General features: G+C 38.8%; 1 protein-coding gene across 7 annotated transcripts in view; it reads right to left on the bottom strand.

Moving 5' to 3' along the window:
• Window positions 1-14,386, bottom strand: part of TACC2 (transforming acidic coiled-coil containing protein 2) — a 210,661-nt gene that overhangs the window by 39,665 nt on the left and 156,610 nt on the right. For 4 of the 7 annotated variants that reach the window (XM_039482919.1, XM_039482922.1, XM_039482923.1 and 1 more), the window contains 4 exons: window positions 12,072-13,392; window positions 8,372-8,407; window positions 4,995-5,055; window positions 2,018-2,225 (listed from right to left, as the gene is read on the bottom strand). In XM_039482919.1, coding sequence (XP_039338853.1) covers window positions 2,018-2,225; window positions 4,995-5,055; window positions 8,372-8,407; window positions 12,072-13,392 — 1,626 coding nt within the window. The remainder of the gene's footprint in view (window positions 1-2,017; window positions 2,226-4,994; window positions 5,056-8,371; window positions 8,408-12,071; window positions 13,393-14,386) is intronic. The other 3 variants (XM_039482920.1, XM_039482924.1, XM_039482921.1) reach the window with 1 other exon arrangement.

The following is a 14,386-nucleotide window of genomic DNA, read 5'->3' as shown; positions in this document are numbered from 1 at the left end:
ACAAGTGATGACATTAAGAGTAAAATGAAAGAAAATAGAACCCGAGGAAGAAGTTTAGGAGGAACTATTAACTACAAGGCAAAGCAACATCAAATGTTTTGAAATGCGTTTCTCCATTTGTTATAACTTTGTATATTACAGTGAAGTCTTACAAACTGGTTCTTAAACACTAGGAAACAATCTGTTACAATATATACAAATGCTCTTTACAGCCAGGAGACATACTGTCAGTGTCCTCTGCTGGCACTGATAATAACAACTCTACGTCTGCTTAATCCCCACTCTTGCAGCTGTAATCCATAGGGTTTGATTTTTAGATATTTAACCCTATTTGACACAAAAGACAGTTTGTGGATTGAGGTACATCAACTAGAAACAAAACAAATAATGTGGCTCATTAAAGATTATTCTTTTGTCTCCCTGCTCTGAGTACTATGTATTATTTGACTGTGATCTGTACAGGAGGATGGTCACAACAGTATCAAGAGTGGTACAAACTGATGTATTAAGAAACATCTCTTGAATTACTTAGTTTTCTCAAAGCAGCATGAACAGAACAGTCAATGAAATTCAGGATTATTTTAAATAATCTCAAAAGAGGAAGCATTGTTGCTTATAATTAACATGTAATCTGAAACTCTGGACATACCACCCAGCACACTTCCGAAGCAGGATTAGCATTTAATTAGGAATTAGGAATTCTGTTCACTTTCTGTTACCAGTCTGAGAGCTGAAATGATGGTTTTAGTACATCCATACATTATGTTTGTTCAAAAAATCATTTTTGGCTCACTTTTCCTTTAAGGAGGAAACATTAACATCACACAATGCAGTCATAAATCGATGCATTTAGTTATAATTTAACAACAAAAATGAATGGATTATTCAGATTGAACCATCTGAACAGGATATCCAACAGACCCCATGGAAGCCCCAGATCCTGCATACTCTTACGCATGTGCATTTGAATGTTCACATGAGCAGTCCCATTAAAGTCAGCAGAATTACTCACGTGCATCAGGTTAAGCTCATGGGTAAACTGTTTGCAGGATTGGGCCTAAGAGCCTAAATCCTGCAGTCCATAATCATGCAAAACTCTGCAGATTTTGCCTTAAATTGTTTATGATATTTTAACAGTACATTGGGCATGTGGGCAGAAAAGATCAGGTAAGGATAATGGAAATAGAGCCAACAAGATCAAAAAGGATCGTAAGATTTTGAAGTAGTAAGTCCCCTAACCATAAACTTGAAGTTGGAAATTGATTAGTATTTATTTATACATTCATTTATCAGATGTACCCTTAGGGTAAAACCTGCCAAGACTTACTCCTTCATGTAGTCCGAAGGAAGGCATGACTACACAGGCAACTGAGAAATACTTAAGTGGGCTAGTTTCTGATACTTTCACGGTTCATAAATAAAATAATAATAATAATAATATAAAATAACCTAACAATCTTGCAATTATTTGCCTTATAAAAAAAGACAGACATCCTTCAGGACATGGAAATGGGGATGAATACTGTGCCTGTGAAAGATAATGGTCATATATCATTATGTTATGACCCCTTGTTATTGTGGGGTTTTATATATTTCTTATGCTTGAAGAAAGCTGGAGCCTAAGAGTTAGGAGAGGTGATATGATAACCAGACTGATGACCAGATCTGAAGCTGGGACCTTCAGTACTGAAATACAAATCTCCATCACCTGAGTTAAAGTACTAGAGGCCCAGCAAACACAAAGGAAAGCCTTCCACTGATTTCAGTAGCCTTTGGAGGAACAGCAGGCCACCATCCCCTCTGATTTAGGCACAGCAGGGAACATGTCACATGCTCTGAACAGTGGATTATACTTACAATTAAGTGTACTGAAAAAGAAAAATTTAGTCATATATTGCCCTGCTGTCCTATCTGCAGCTGAAAATAAGAGTGTTTCCAGTCTCTCAGTTTCCTCTCTTTGTCTTTTCCTTGATAAAGAAAACATGGACTGGATCTGAATGGTCATTTATAAGCTTACCCTCTGTAGGGGAGCTGAACTTGGTCTCATTTACAAATGTAGATAGATCGGATGGTTGTGGGTAATCCTGTTTATCTGTATCCAGATCCACAGTCATGCAAGTCCATTTCTGACTGGTTACGGAAGAAGCCAATTTTTCCTCATCTGTCGCGTGAACCACGGTAGATATAACTGGGGGTGTTTCTGGAGTAGGCAGTGGAGTGGAATCCTGCACAGAACAAATGTTAACCAAATCTATTATCTTTCATTACTTCATCGAGCCACCAGTTAGAAATATTTGTCTGGATTCTTTTGTCTTTCTCCCCACCCCAATTTTGCTGTTTTAATTCCATGCTACTTCTTACAGCTCCATATAAAATACTTGAGGAAAGAGACCCAGCTCATATCTCTAGCATTTGGAATTACACCAGGAATAACTTGTCTCAATAATTAGACTCTCTTTATCTGTACAATGAAACCCTTTTATAATGAACCCGGATACAGTAACTCCTCACTTAACATTGTAGTTATGTTTCTGAAAAATGCGACTTTAAGCAAAACGATGTTAAGTTAATCCAATTTCCCCATAAGAATTAATGTAAATGGGGGGGTTAGATTCCAGGGAAATTTTTTTCACCAGACAAAAAACTATATACACCTCTACCCTGATATAACGCTGTCCTCGGGAGCCAAAAAATCTTACCGCTTTATAGGTGAAACCACGTTATATCGAACTTGCTTTGATCTGCCGGAGCGCGCAGCCCCGCCCCGCCGGAGCACTGCTTTACCGCGTTATATCCGAATTCATGTTATATCGGGTCGCATTATATCGGGGTAGTTGTGTATTATATAGATATACACACAGTATACATTTTAAACAAACAATTTAATACTGTTCACAGCTATGATGACTGTGAAGCTTGGTTGAGGTGGTGAAATTAGAGGGTGGAACAGGGAGGACTATTTCCCAGGGAATGCCTTACTGCTAAATGATGAACTAGCAGTCGGCTGAGCCCTCAAGGGTTAACACATTGTTGTTAATGTAGCCTCTCAAACAAGGCAGCCCGAACAGGAGGGAGGGGAGACAGCATAGCAGACAGAGACAGACATACACATTGTGTGTGGGAGAGAGCGAGAGATGCACACTGCCCCTTTAAGCAAGCTGACCCACTCTTAAATGCATTGTCTTTTTAAGTGGATCAGGAAGTTGAGACAGCAGCTACTGCCCCAAGCCCCTCTGTCTCAATCTCTCCGTGGGTGTCCCCTCCCTGCTCTATATGGAGAAGGGGTAAGTGGGGTGGAGGAGTAGGTGGACACCCTGACATTAGCCCCCCTTTCCTCTCCCCCTGAACAGCAAGCAAGAGTCTCTGGGAGCAGCTCCAAAGGAGAGGGCAGGAGCAGCACATGGCAGTGGGGAGAAGGACAGCTGAACTGTTGATTGATAGCCTGCAATTGCTAACCTGCCGGGGCAGGCCGTTAGGGAACTTAGGGGAGCGGGGAGCTGATGGGGGGGCTGCTGGTCCACCCTGGTTCCAAGCCCCCACCAGCTAGCTGCAACAGGCTACTCTTCCTGCAAGCAGTGGACAAAGCAGGCAGCTGCCAAAGGACGTTAGAAGGGAGCATTTCATAACTTTAAACAAGCATGTTCCCTAATTGATCAGCAACATAACAACGTTAACCAGGACGACTTTAAGTGAGGAAAGCAACAAAGAGTCCTGTGGCACCTTATAGACTAACAGACGTATTGGAGCATGAGTTTTCGTGGGTGAATATACCCACTTCGTCAGATGCATGAGGAGTTACTGTATTGCAAAGCTGTGTTGATGAGGTAGAATGAAAATCCTGACTTAAGTGTACTGAAATGTGCCAGCTGAAATTCATTTGAGGTGGGGCGGGAATTGGGGGGAAAGACTTCAGCATACAAGGGATCCACAGATTTTCTTTGCTGTCTTTACTGAATATTTTTTTCATGCTATATTTTCCATAGCATCATTTATGGTGTGTGTGTAAGTTTCTAGATTCTGTTGATGCAGGTAAAAAATATGGTTATTTGGAGTTGACGGTCATGCAGAGATTTTCAGGAGTTAAGACAGTAATATCTGCGGTTGGAGATCAGTACGTGACATAAGTGGCACACAAAATGCATAGTCTCCTAGGAATTCAAGCGTAATGGCCAGGGCAATTGACTTTTAGGGATTGTCTGCATGGTGAGTTAGTGCACGGGAAGCCAGGGCTGCCTACAGTGCACTAGCTTGCTGCTGGACAAAGGTTCCATACTAAATGTTTTGTAATGTGCTTTGAAGTACTGCTATTTGAAATACTACACTCACCATGTAGATTAGCCCTGACACTTCCCTTATGGTAATGATCTCACATAACACAAAACACGGACCTCAAAGGTCATGAATCCTCCCCCTGTCTCTACAATGTCAGCCAGCTTAAAAGGAAGGTTAGGATACATAACGTGGGAGGTGGACAATGGCATGAAAAGAAATGTCCCAGATTAAAGTAGTGAGCCAAAGGCTATTATCTCATACATGGTGCAGCCTTTGTTAACTCCTCTGCACAAGAAAAGCCACCCACCAGTATTTTAAGATGACAAAAATATTATTTCTGTTCACATCCTCTGCAGAGTAACACACCTGCATTATTTGTACTTTTCTTTCAGCATATCATTTTTATTTGTGTCCTTTGCAGTTTTCTGGTATAATAGGTTAGATGAATTCTTCTGAGTGCTAATATCCTAAGGATATTTATTCATTACTATACTTAGAAGACAGTACTTCTCAAAGAGTATTTCTGAACAGTCCAACTGGAATTCCTAGAACAAATACCCAGTCTAACTGGCACTGTACAAATTAATCTTAAAACGGGAGAAAAAAAATTAATAAACCTTACCAATGCTTACAGCTATTCAATTATAACAATGTTACATCAAATTTACTTTTCTTCTATAAGCAAAACTAATGACCTCTGTCAAAACAACATAGCATTTTACCTGAGAGGGTGCATCCGAGAGGGGAGACCTTTTTGGTGACTTTTTCACCCTAAATGTATCACTAAAAACAAAATTACAACAGTAAATATGGCATACGAAAGAGAATCAGCAGCATATAACATTTAGCAATACAGAGCTAAAGAAAATACTACCTCCTCTATAAGCCTTCCTGCTTTAAGACTCCTTCCATTACAAAGCAATACACTGAAAAACATGCTTTAAGTATTGCTTTTTATCATGCACTTTGGTACAGGACTTTGTTCCCTAAACCAGTAAGATAAACTAAGTAAGGGAGTTGAACAGCAGGATTGCCATGTGTCTAAATTCATTCAAAAAGGCTATTGAAGTCAAATATTGATAGGGAATGAGGATTACCCAGGGCACTAGGATAGGACTTGGGAGACCTTGGTTCAAAAAGCCCCATCCCCATCACAGACTTTCCTCTGGGACCTTGAGGAAGTCACCTAGCCTCTTTGTGTGTCAGTTCCCCAGCTGTAAAACAGGGATAATAGTACTTTCCTATCTCACAGGGTTATTGTGAGAATAAATAGATTGACGATTGTGTGGCGTTCAAATACTATGGTAAAAGGGGCCATATATGCACATAAGACAGATAAGAGATTAATTTCCTTGCCACATGTCAACAGGTTTTTTATGAACTGCACATGAAGGTTTGTGGCAGGATATGCACATTGCTCCTAAGATTTCAGGACCAGATAATCACATTAAGTTCCCAGTGATGGGAAAGGAAATCCCACAAATTTGCACTTTCATGGTAAAGATGAATATATTTACTCACATGGCAATACTGCTTCAGGCTCTTCTAAATCCCAGAACATAAACTGTCAATACAGTAGTTTTAACTAGGTTTGTCGATTAATCGCAGATAACTCAGACGATTAACTCAAAAAAATTAATCACGATTAAAAAAATTAATCACAATTAATCACAGTTTTAATCGCACTGTTAAACAATAGAATACCAATTGAAATTTATTAAATATTTTGGATGTTTTTCTACATTTTCAAATATATTGATTTAAATTATGACACAGAATACAAACTGTGCAGTGCTCACTTTATATTACTTTTGATTACAAATATTTCCATTGTAAAAATGATAAAAGAAATAGTATTTTTCAATTCACTTCATACAAGTACTGTAGTGCAATGTCTTTGTCGTGAAAGTGCAACTTACAAACATAGATTTTTTTGTTACAGAACTTCACTCAAAAACAAAACCATGTAAATCTTTAGAGCCTACAAGTCCACTCAGTCCTACTTCTTGTTCAGCCAATCGCTAAGAAAAACAAGTTTGTTTACATTTACGGAAGATAATGCTGCCTGCTTCTTATTTACAGTGTCACCTGAAAGTGAGAACAGGCGTTAGGATGGCATTTTTGTAGCTGTCATTGCCAGATATGCTAAACATTCATATGCCTCATCATGCTTCGACCACCATTCCAGAGGACATGCTTCCATGCTGACAATCCTTGTTTAAAAAAAATGCATTAATTATATTTGTGAACTCCTTGGAGGAGAACTGTATGTCTCCTGCTCCATGGTTTTACCTGCATTGTGCCCAATATTTTGTGTTATAGTAGTCTAGGATGATGACCCAGCATATGTTGTTTGATTTAAGAACACTTTCACTGCAGATTTGACAAAACACAAAGAAGGTTTCAATATTAGATTTCTAAAGATAGCTACAGCACTGAATCCCAGGTTTAAGAATCTGAAGTGCCTTCCAAAATCTGAGAGGGACGAGGTGTGGAGCATGCTTTCAAAAGTCTTAAAAGAGCAAGTCTCTGATGTAGCAACTACAGAACCCGAACCACCAAAAAAGAAAAACAACCTTCTGTTGGTGGCATCTGACTCAGATTAAGAAAATGAATGTGTGTCAGTCCGCACTGCTTTGGACCTTTATCAAGAGAATCCGTCATCAGTATGGACACGTCCTTTGAAATGTTGGTTGAAGCATGAAGGGACATAAAAATATCATCTGGCACTTAAATATCTTGCGACGCCAGCTACAACAGTGCCATGAGAACCCCTGTTCTCACTTTCAGGCAACATTGTAAACAAGAAGCAGGCAGCATTATCTCTTGCAAATGTAAACAAACTTGTTTGTCTGAGCAATTGTCTAAAAAAAAGTAGGAATGAGTGGATCTTAGGCTCTAAAGTTTTACATTGTTTTATTTCTTAACAGCTATTTTTTGTACATAATTCTACATTTGTAAGATCAACTTTCATGATAAAAAGATTACACTACAGTATTTGTATTAGGTGAATTGAAAAAATAATATTTCTTTTGTTTTTTACAGTGCAAATATTTGTAATAAAATAAATATAAAGTGAGCACTGTACACTTTGTATTCTCTGTTGTAATTGAAATCAATATATTTGAAAAATGTAGAATAAGACGATTAATCGCGATTAATTTTTTTAATTGCTTGATAGCCCTAGTTTTAACCCTTCAAAGCATGGTGTTTTCCAGTCAAAGATATGGAAAGGAGAATACCCACACATTATCTCATATATATATATATGTAAAGTACACTGCCTGTATGTGTGTTCGCCATTTCCAAAAGGTTAAAAATTCCCTAAAGAGAACATTCCCAGATAGATGCAAGATCTACCAGTGCTCCAGATGCAAGCTTTGAGACCTGACCTAACTGGCTTTTGACATTAGGTGGAAGAGGCAGGGGAACAGCCTGCACAATTTCACACCGAGTTACTCAATAAAGCCTTTGTGGTTGAGGTTAGATGCAATTGTGAAAATTAGAGCTCTGCTCTGATCAATGACTTGCAAGGCAACAAAAGGAGATTACAGTGAAGCATTTCAAATGATAGAGAATAAGTCAATACTTCACCTATAAACATACATGACCAAAAAAACTGGCCAGCTGTTCACTGGTATAAGTATTCTATACTGGCTGTTAATTACTAAGTCTGATAATATACATAATGAGAATAATTGTTTCCTTTAAAAAGTACTTACAAACATTAGATAGTGTTTAAGAAAGAATGCCTGTACAGTGTTGTATAATGCAATATTCTATTAATCAAGCTAATAAGTAAGTGTTAATGCTTTAGCTGAGGGCATCAAATATATACAGTTTTAAAAAACCAATCCTTCTAGACAGGCAACCAGACACTGACATAATAGCTTCCCTCAAGCTTATTCACAGCCAGGCAATTTCACTTAAAATAACTTTTACATAAGCCAATAAAAATAACACCGTAAAGCTCCATGCCCACTAATTCTTGATCATGCTGCAAATTAAAGTAAAATATTTTTTTTAAGAAGCCCATAAATCATTAACAAAGTATAAGGCACTTTCACCATAACAGGCCCGTTAGATTAAATCTACTTACAACAGAGAACATACAGACATCACATCTTCTACCATCCTAAGACAAATAAGACAAAGAAAAGAGAGACAGACAGAAGGAACTGACAAAAAGGATAAATCTGCAGACACTCTGTTAATGTGTTAGAGCAAAATCATCATACATTTTTGATATCTTAGGAAGGCTGCACAGCCTTAAAACATTTTTAATGAGAAGGGGGAGAGAAGAGAGGTGATAATTCCTAAACCAGTTTATGTTCTTAAATTCAATATAATTTTCTGACATGTTTTCATCTTATAAAAACCATTTTTTCATAGCAGAGGCCTACCAGTTTAATTACTGTCAATGCTTTACCCATTCTTGCCTTTCCTGAGGTAGCCATCTGCTTTCTTTTCAAGATAGAGCACAAGTTAATATACAGTATATAAAAAAAATGTTCCCAAGGAAATTAGTAGCAATTAAGTTTAAAGAAACAGGAGAACACTAGGTTCTTTTATGACTATTGATCTATCAGTAAAAGGCAGCAGAAAAAGCTGCTAGTCTGTGTATTTCAAATTACTTCCACACTCTAAGAAAGAAGGAAATTTCTTTAAGTTTTTGTATTTTTGGCTCTTAATGAAATCACAGTTTGAGTACTGACAGTTCAAAGTGAATGCTCTGGAAACTGGGACAGTTCTATTTGAATAACCAGGGCTATAAAAAGCCTTCGTCCGTTTCCATGCTTGTCAGCTTTAATGCCATATTTTTAAGCAGGATGATCTTGAAAGCTGGCACCTTCCATATCTAAACACAGTCTTTTGAAATGGTCTGGATGCTTCCCAACCACCAATACAGGGGAGAGTTGAGGTTCAGATCTAATCGGGCCACCCATTCTTCATTCATAGCGAGCATTGAGGGAGCAGCTGCTGCTCTTTGTTCAGTATCATCTCAGCAAAATGATCTGTCTCAGAACCACAGTTAAATATTTAGAGACATGACTGGAATGCAATTTGAGTTGAGCTGAAATCCATTCCCAAGTCTGTTCTTTTAATAGAGTGGTGAGTGAGTGTTTAGAATGTTTACACTTTTATTCCAGGATGATAACTCATGTGTAGTGCCACTAATGTGCGCTGTAGAATCAAGTGCACTGTAGTGTTAGTGATGCTTAAGCTAGTGACTCACTCCTAGGCATCCTATAGGTCTAGCCTGGAAATCACCATGCTCCCCTCTGCTAGAAAACACAATAAACAATACGTTTTCAAAGCAGTCTGCAGGGATTTCTCTCTGCAACTCTCAATGTTAACAAAGACTCTTGCTGTTGAAAAACTAACCCTTAAACTAGTTTTTAAAAATAAATAAATACAATCTTAGGCTATTACAGTATCAGTTTAAACTGAGCCAAGCGGTTCCTGAAATGAAGATCAGCAAGATAAATCACCATTTAAGGTCCTTCACTTTAATAGCTTGCTTTCTCCTTCTAGGAGCTCCCCTGAAGTATTTGTGACTGGGCTCCCCAAATGGTGGTTCTCCTGCAGTGGATTCCGTTGAGCAATCTCATGTCATGGACCCTTACGTGGGGAGAGGACAGACTGGGGCACAAACACAGTGTTGCCCATTTCACCCCCCAACAAGCTCTGCAGTAAATCCCCTACAAGAATATTATAGCTGTAGGCTGCATTCTCATTAACATGCAGCTCCTGCGCACTGGGGACAACCACTTACATGGATCCCAGATGCTGCTATGGGCAGGTGACAAAGGCAGCTATGTTGCCTGGAGCCAGGGAAGAGTAACAGAGGGCAGATCAGCCTTGTACATCCCGCAGACCTGAGATATTTGGGAGTGGGTAAACCCCTACCCGCAGTGAAAGATTACAGAGAAAATTCTGGGAAAGGAACTTCATGGAGTGCCTCACTAGGCTCCTGAAGTTTTTCCAGGTGATGGGGCAATCTGGATCAGTGTGTCCCATCACAAACCTCTGTTCTCAATGATTAAATAATGCAAGGCTTGTCCTGCAATTTACAATACATGGGCTTGCACACTGACTTTAGTGGAGCTCCATATAGGCACAGGGGACCTCTTCCTTGTAGTAACTTGCTGGACTAAGGCCTTGAATATTAAAATCCCCTCTAGAATGAAATTCAAATCTCACACACACAGATGCACTTTTTAGTCTTGTTATTTTTGTTCAAACTTGAATGTTATTCTTGGGGAATTCTTTAGGTTTTAGGAATATTGAGGAAAACATCCTCTCTCCGTAGACAGTTTTAAAATTTCTCTGGCACCTACTCTGAACTCCAGGCATTTCCCAAAATTTAAAACACATCAGAAAATCTGGCATCTCCCTCAAAAAAACCTGAAGTCATTCCGCCCAACCGTATCATATCTTATAACATCCATTCAAGTAATTAAAAAATGGCTTCTTCTTCAAAACGCAAAACATCCCCAATCACATACAAATCTGGCAAATGGCTGGAGTTAGAAGCCCAACTCATGCCAGGAAATAAAAAGCATAATTGGACATTCTCCATCCTTCATTTCATAGCATTATGGAGTTTACGTTTTTGTTTTACAATGTTTGCCTTATCTTTAGCTCTTTGGTCTTTTGTTAGTTTTAGTGACAAACTTAAATCTTAAGATGTAGTATGTTATCTTTAATTAGCAGACACTACTAAAGTTATAAAAGGACTTTCAGAGAGACCTTATTAGATATGTTCTCTGTTTATCTGAAATGTAAAATCCTGTGAATAAAATCTGTGGTAATTAATTCAAAGAAAATGATGTCTGAGGGGATAAGATAGCAGAAGTGCGCATCAGCAAGTTAACTACGAGGGAATCAGTACCACTGGATACTGAGTTTTATTAACCAACCAACCAAATGTAGCAGCTAGAACCATTTCTCCCACACCTTGGCCTATGAACATAGAAATAGGAGATAAACCAAGGGATTTTTGATCATCTTGTGAATCCTGAAACTACTTTTTATAGAAAAATGTTTTCAAAAGGTTATAGCCTCACATTAAAAAAATATGAAAAAAACCCAGGAATTCAAACTAGTAAAAATAAGACAGTTTTCCGTTTCTCATACATATACATAAAAAAACCACTGGATGAAAACATGGCCCTACTGAAGTCAATGTGAGTTTTGCCACTGATTTCATTCACTATATCCCACAAACCCTAACTCACACGAGTACTCTTCATTCATGTGAACAGTCCCATTAGCTTCAATAGGGGTTTGTGTGTGTAAGGACTACTCGCACAAGTAAGGGTTCACAGGCTCGGCCTTGCATTAGCAATAGGCCAGGGAATTATTTATTCCCATTGCTGAACTCACTGCACAACGAGTAAGCTAACAATGAAAATGTGACACAAAAATTGCTAAAGGCCCAATCCTACTCCCACTGAAGTCAATGGGCATTCAGGCACTGATGTCAGTGGGAGTAGGACTGGGCCCTTAAACGTCCAACTCCAATTATTAATCCAGTGACTTGGTCTGGGTTAGTTTCCCTGGGTTTTCACTACAAGTTATTTGGTGCTGGGAGCAACATGGCATTGATGATGTACAGGAAAGCCTCTGCCTACCATGGTAAGCCATAAACATAAATCCGGTTGTCTAGTAATGCATTCGTCAGCACAATGTTTCTAACCTTACTGACCCCCCTGAATTATAAAACTATAGTAATTATGGTGGGGTGCAAGGAGGAGCACTTCATAATCCAGAAACACCTCTACACTTTAACTTACGTTTTTAGTGGTGTCTTCTTCTTTTTTGCAGGTTTATTTAGGTTGTCTCCTTCAGTTCCATTTGTTTCATTGCCATTGGCTGGTATCTCAAAGGAGGCTGGAGATTTAGAAGGTGAGCTGGTGATCTTCGAAGACAGCCTGAAAGCGTCAATTGAGTCCTCACACGTGTCTGGATCAAAACTGTATGTTTGTTGAGGCAATTTGGGAGATTCTTGCATTTTTGTAGTGGAAGAGAAGGGGTTAAAGTTGGGATCATCCCACTTGTCAATATCAAAAGTATAAGAGCCTTTTGAAATTGGGATATCATTTGGATCAGTGAGTGACTTGGTTGGTGTGGTGGGAGCATTGTCAAGCTTTTCCACTGTCTTTTTAGTCTTTGGCCTCCTTAGTGGCATTTTGGCACCAGATTTTTTACCTGCTTTTTTGGGTGGGGGAGTGCTTTCTTGTTGGTCCTCTCTGCTGCCCTTTTCCTCAGAATAATCAAACTCTAGTCTCACAGCTAGACCTTTGACTGGAGGATCCTCTTGTCCTCCAGTGTCAGATGGAGTCACCTCCACGGACTCTGGTGCCGTTGTAAGAGGTTGGGTTTTTTTACTGGCAAGTGGAGAGGTTTGCACTTTGCTTCCTCCAGTACTAAATGTACTAGTCTCTTCAAAATTCTCTCGATCAAAGGGATAGGAAGCTTCAGGCACAGCAGGGGCCTCCTGTTTCTCGGTAAAGATTTGGGAAGGTTCGGTACATTCAGGTTTAATTGATTCAACCTTTACCTCAGACACCAGTTTTTCTTCACTTGGGACAGAAGCTTGTTGGCTAATGTCAGATGTTTCTTGCTGTGTTTCTTTCACTGGTGGAGAGTCTGCAGATTTTTTTGCAGATTGCTTCTTCTTTAAGGAAGGTGGCCTGGGTTTCTTTGTTCGCTTAAGGGTACTAGAAGCACTACTTGAACCAGTATTGAACACGTCTGCCGTTGGAATTACTGTCTCATTATTGCCAAGATAGGAAACACCATCAAAATCACTAGCTTGCAAACTAAGAGATCGAGACAAAGTAGATCTGGAAATTGGGACAGAATCTGTGGATTTTCTTCGAACATTCACTTTAGGGTCACGATTCTTAGCTTCTGGAGTGCTAGGTTCTAAGGTATGGAAAGAATCTACCAACTCAGTATTATCAAAGTCTAAGTTGTAAGTCCCGCTGCTGGCTATAGGCTTATCCTCATCAAAGACAGTAGAAAATGAATGGGAGGGAGGACGGAATGGGCTTTCTTCAATTGATTCACTATGTGATGCATCAATTATGGACACAGTATCAGAACAAAATCCTATGGGAACAAACAGAAAAGTCAGTGAATGAAACACATCAGTCATTAAACCCCAAATGCTTTTCTGTTTAAGTGCTTTATTACTTTTTATCTAACAAATATACCAAAAATGGAACAAAACAAAAAAATACAACTGAAACAAATGGACTAAATCCTAAGTGAAAGAATATATGTACACCGGGGCATATTTAACTCATGGTATAAAGGCAAAAGAACATTGGAACGGCTCTTTTTTCCCTCTTGTAGTGTGGTGACAATAAATTATATACACTTGTAAAGGTTTACATGGAGTATTTTTTAGTTGCTATTTCAGAGCTACTTACAGAGACAGAGATGGAAATCGAGTTAGTAGAATATGCTAAAATACTCTAAATACTGGGTGATCTGACCATCAAATACTGGTTCACCCACACTTCCCCTTAGGATAATGGTTTAATACCTTGCATTTAGAGAATTGTATCAAAACATACTCTCTTTTCAGTTGCTGGTACTGCAGTCCTCTAATTTGACTGAAACTTCAGTGACTTGCATATTTTTCTCCCAGTTTAATGTCCCCACATTCCATCTTGACCATCCTTCCAGTGCAAGAGAAGACTGGGTGTGGCTTTCTTTCCAAGGTTTATCAACACTACTCTTGTTTTGGCCGGAGTGGGTGGGGGCGGGGGAAGAGGGAGAAGTAGGAGAGTCAAAATTCAGAGTTGAGTTGATAACTCCATTTTTATGTCTTTACATATGAGGTACTGAGAATTTCAATTTTTAAAAAATCAGAATAAAATAGGGAAAGCAGGCAAAGAGAAAGCAGACTGTAGAAACATTTCTGAAATTAAGCTTTTCCATTAGAGACAACACTGGAAACTGTCTCACTTTACTATATTTTTTATCATTAGAGGGGGGGAAAAAACCCTATTTGTTAAAGTTCTACAACCAGAATTCTCTCTCTTATAATTAAAGAATATAGATCTGTTCATGACAAGGTCTTCCAAAGAGATTAACA

Source organism: Mauremys reevesii, linkage group 7, assembly GCF_016161935.1.
Source record: "Mauremys reevesii isolate NIE-2019 linkage group 7, ASM1616193v1, whole genome shotgun sequence".
In the NCBI taxonomy this organism is placed as follows: Eukaryota; Metazoa; Chordata; order Testudines; family Geoemydidae; genus Mauremys; species Mauremys reevesii.
The sequence above is the reverse complement of the archived record's forward strand: the minus strand, read 5'-3'. Positions and strand labels throughout refer to the sequence as shown.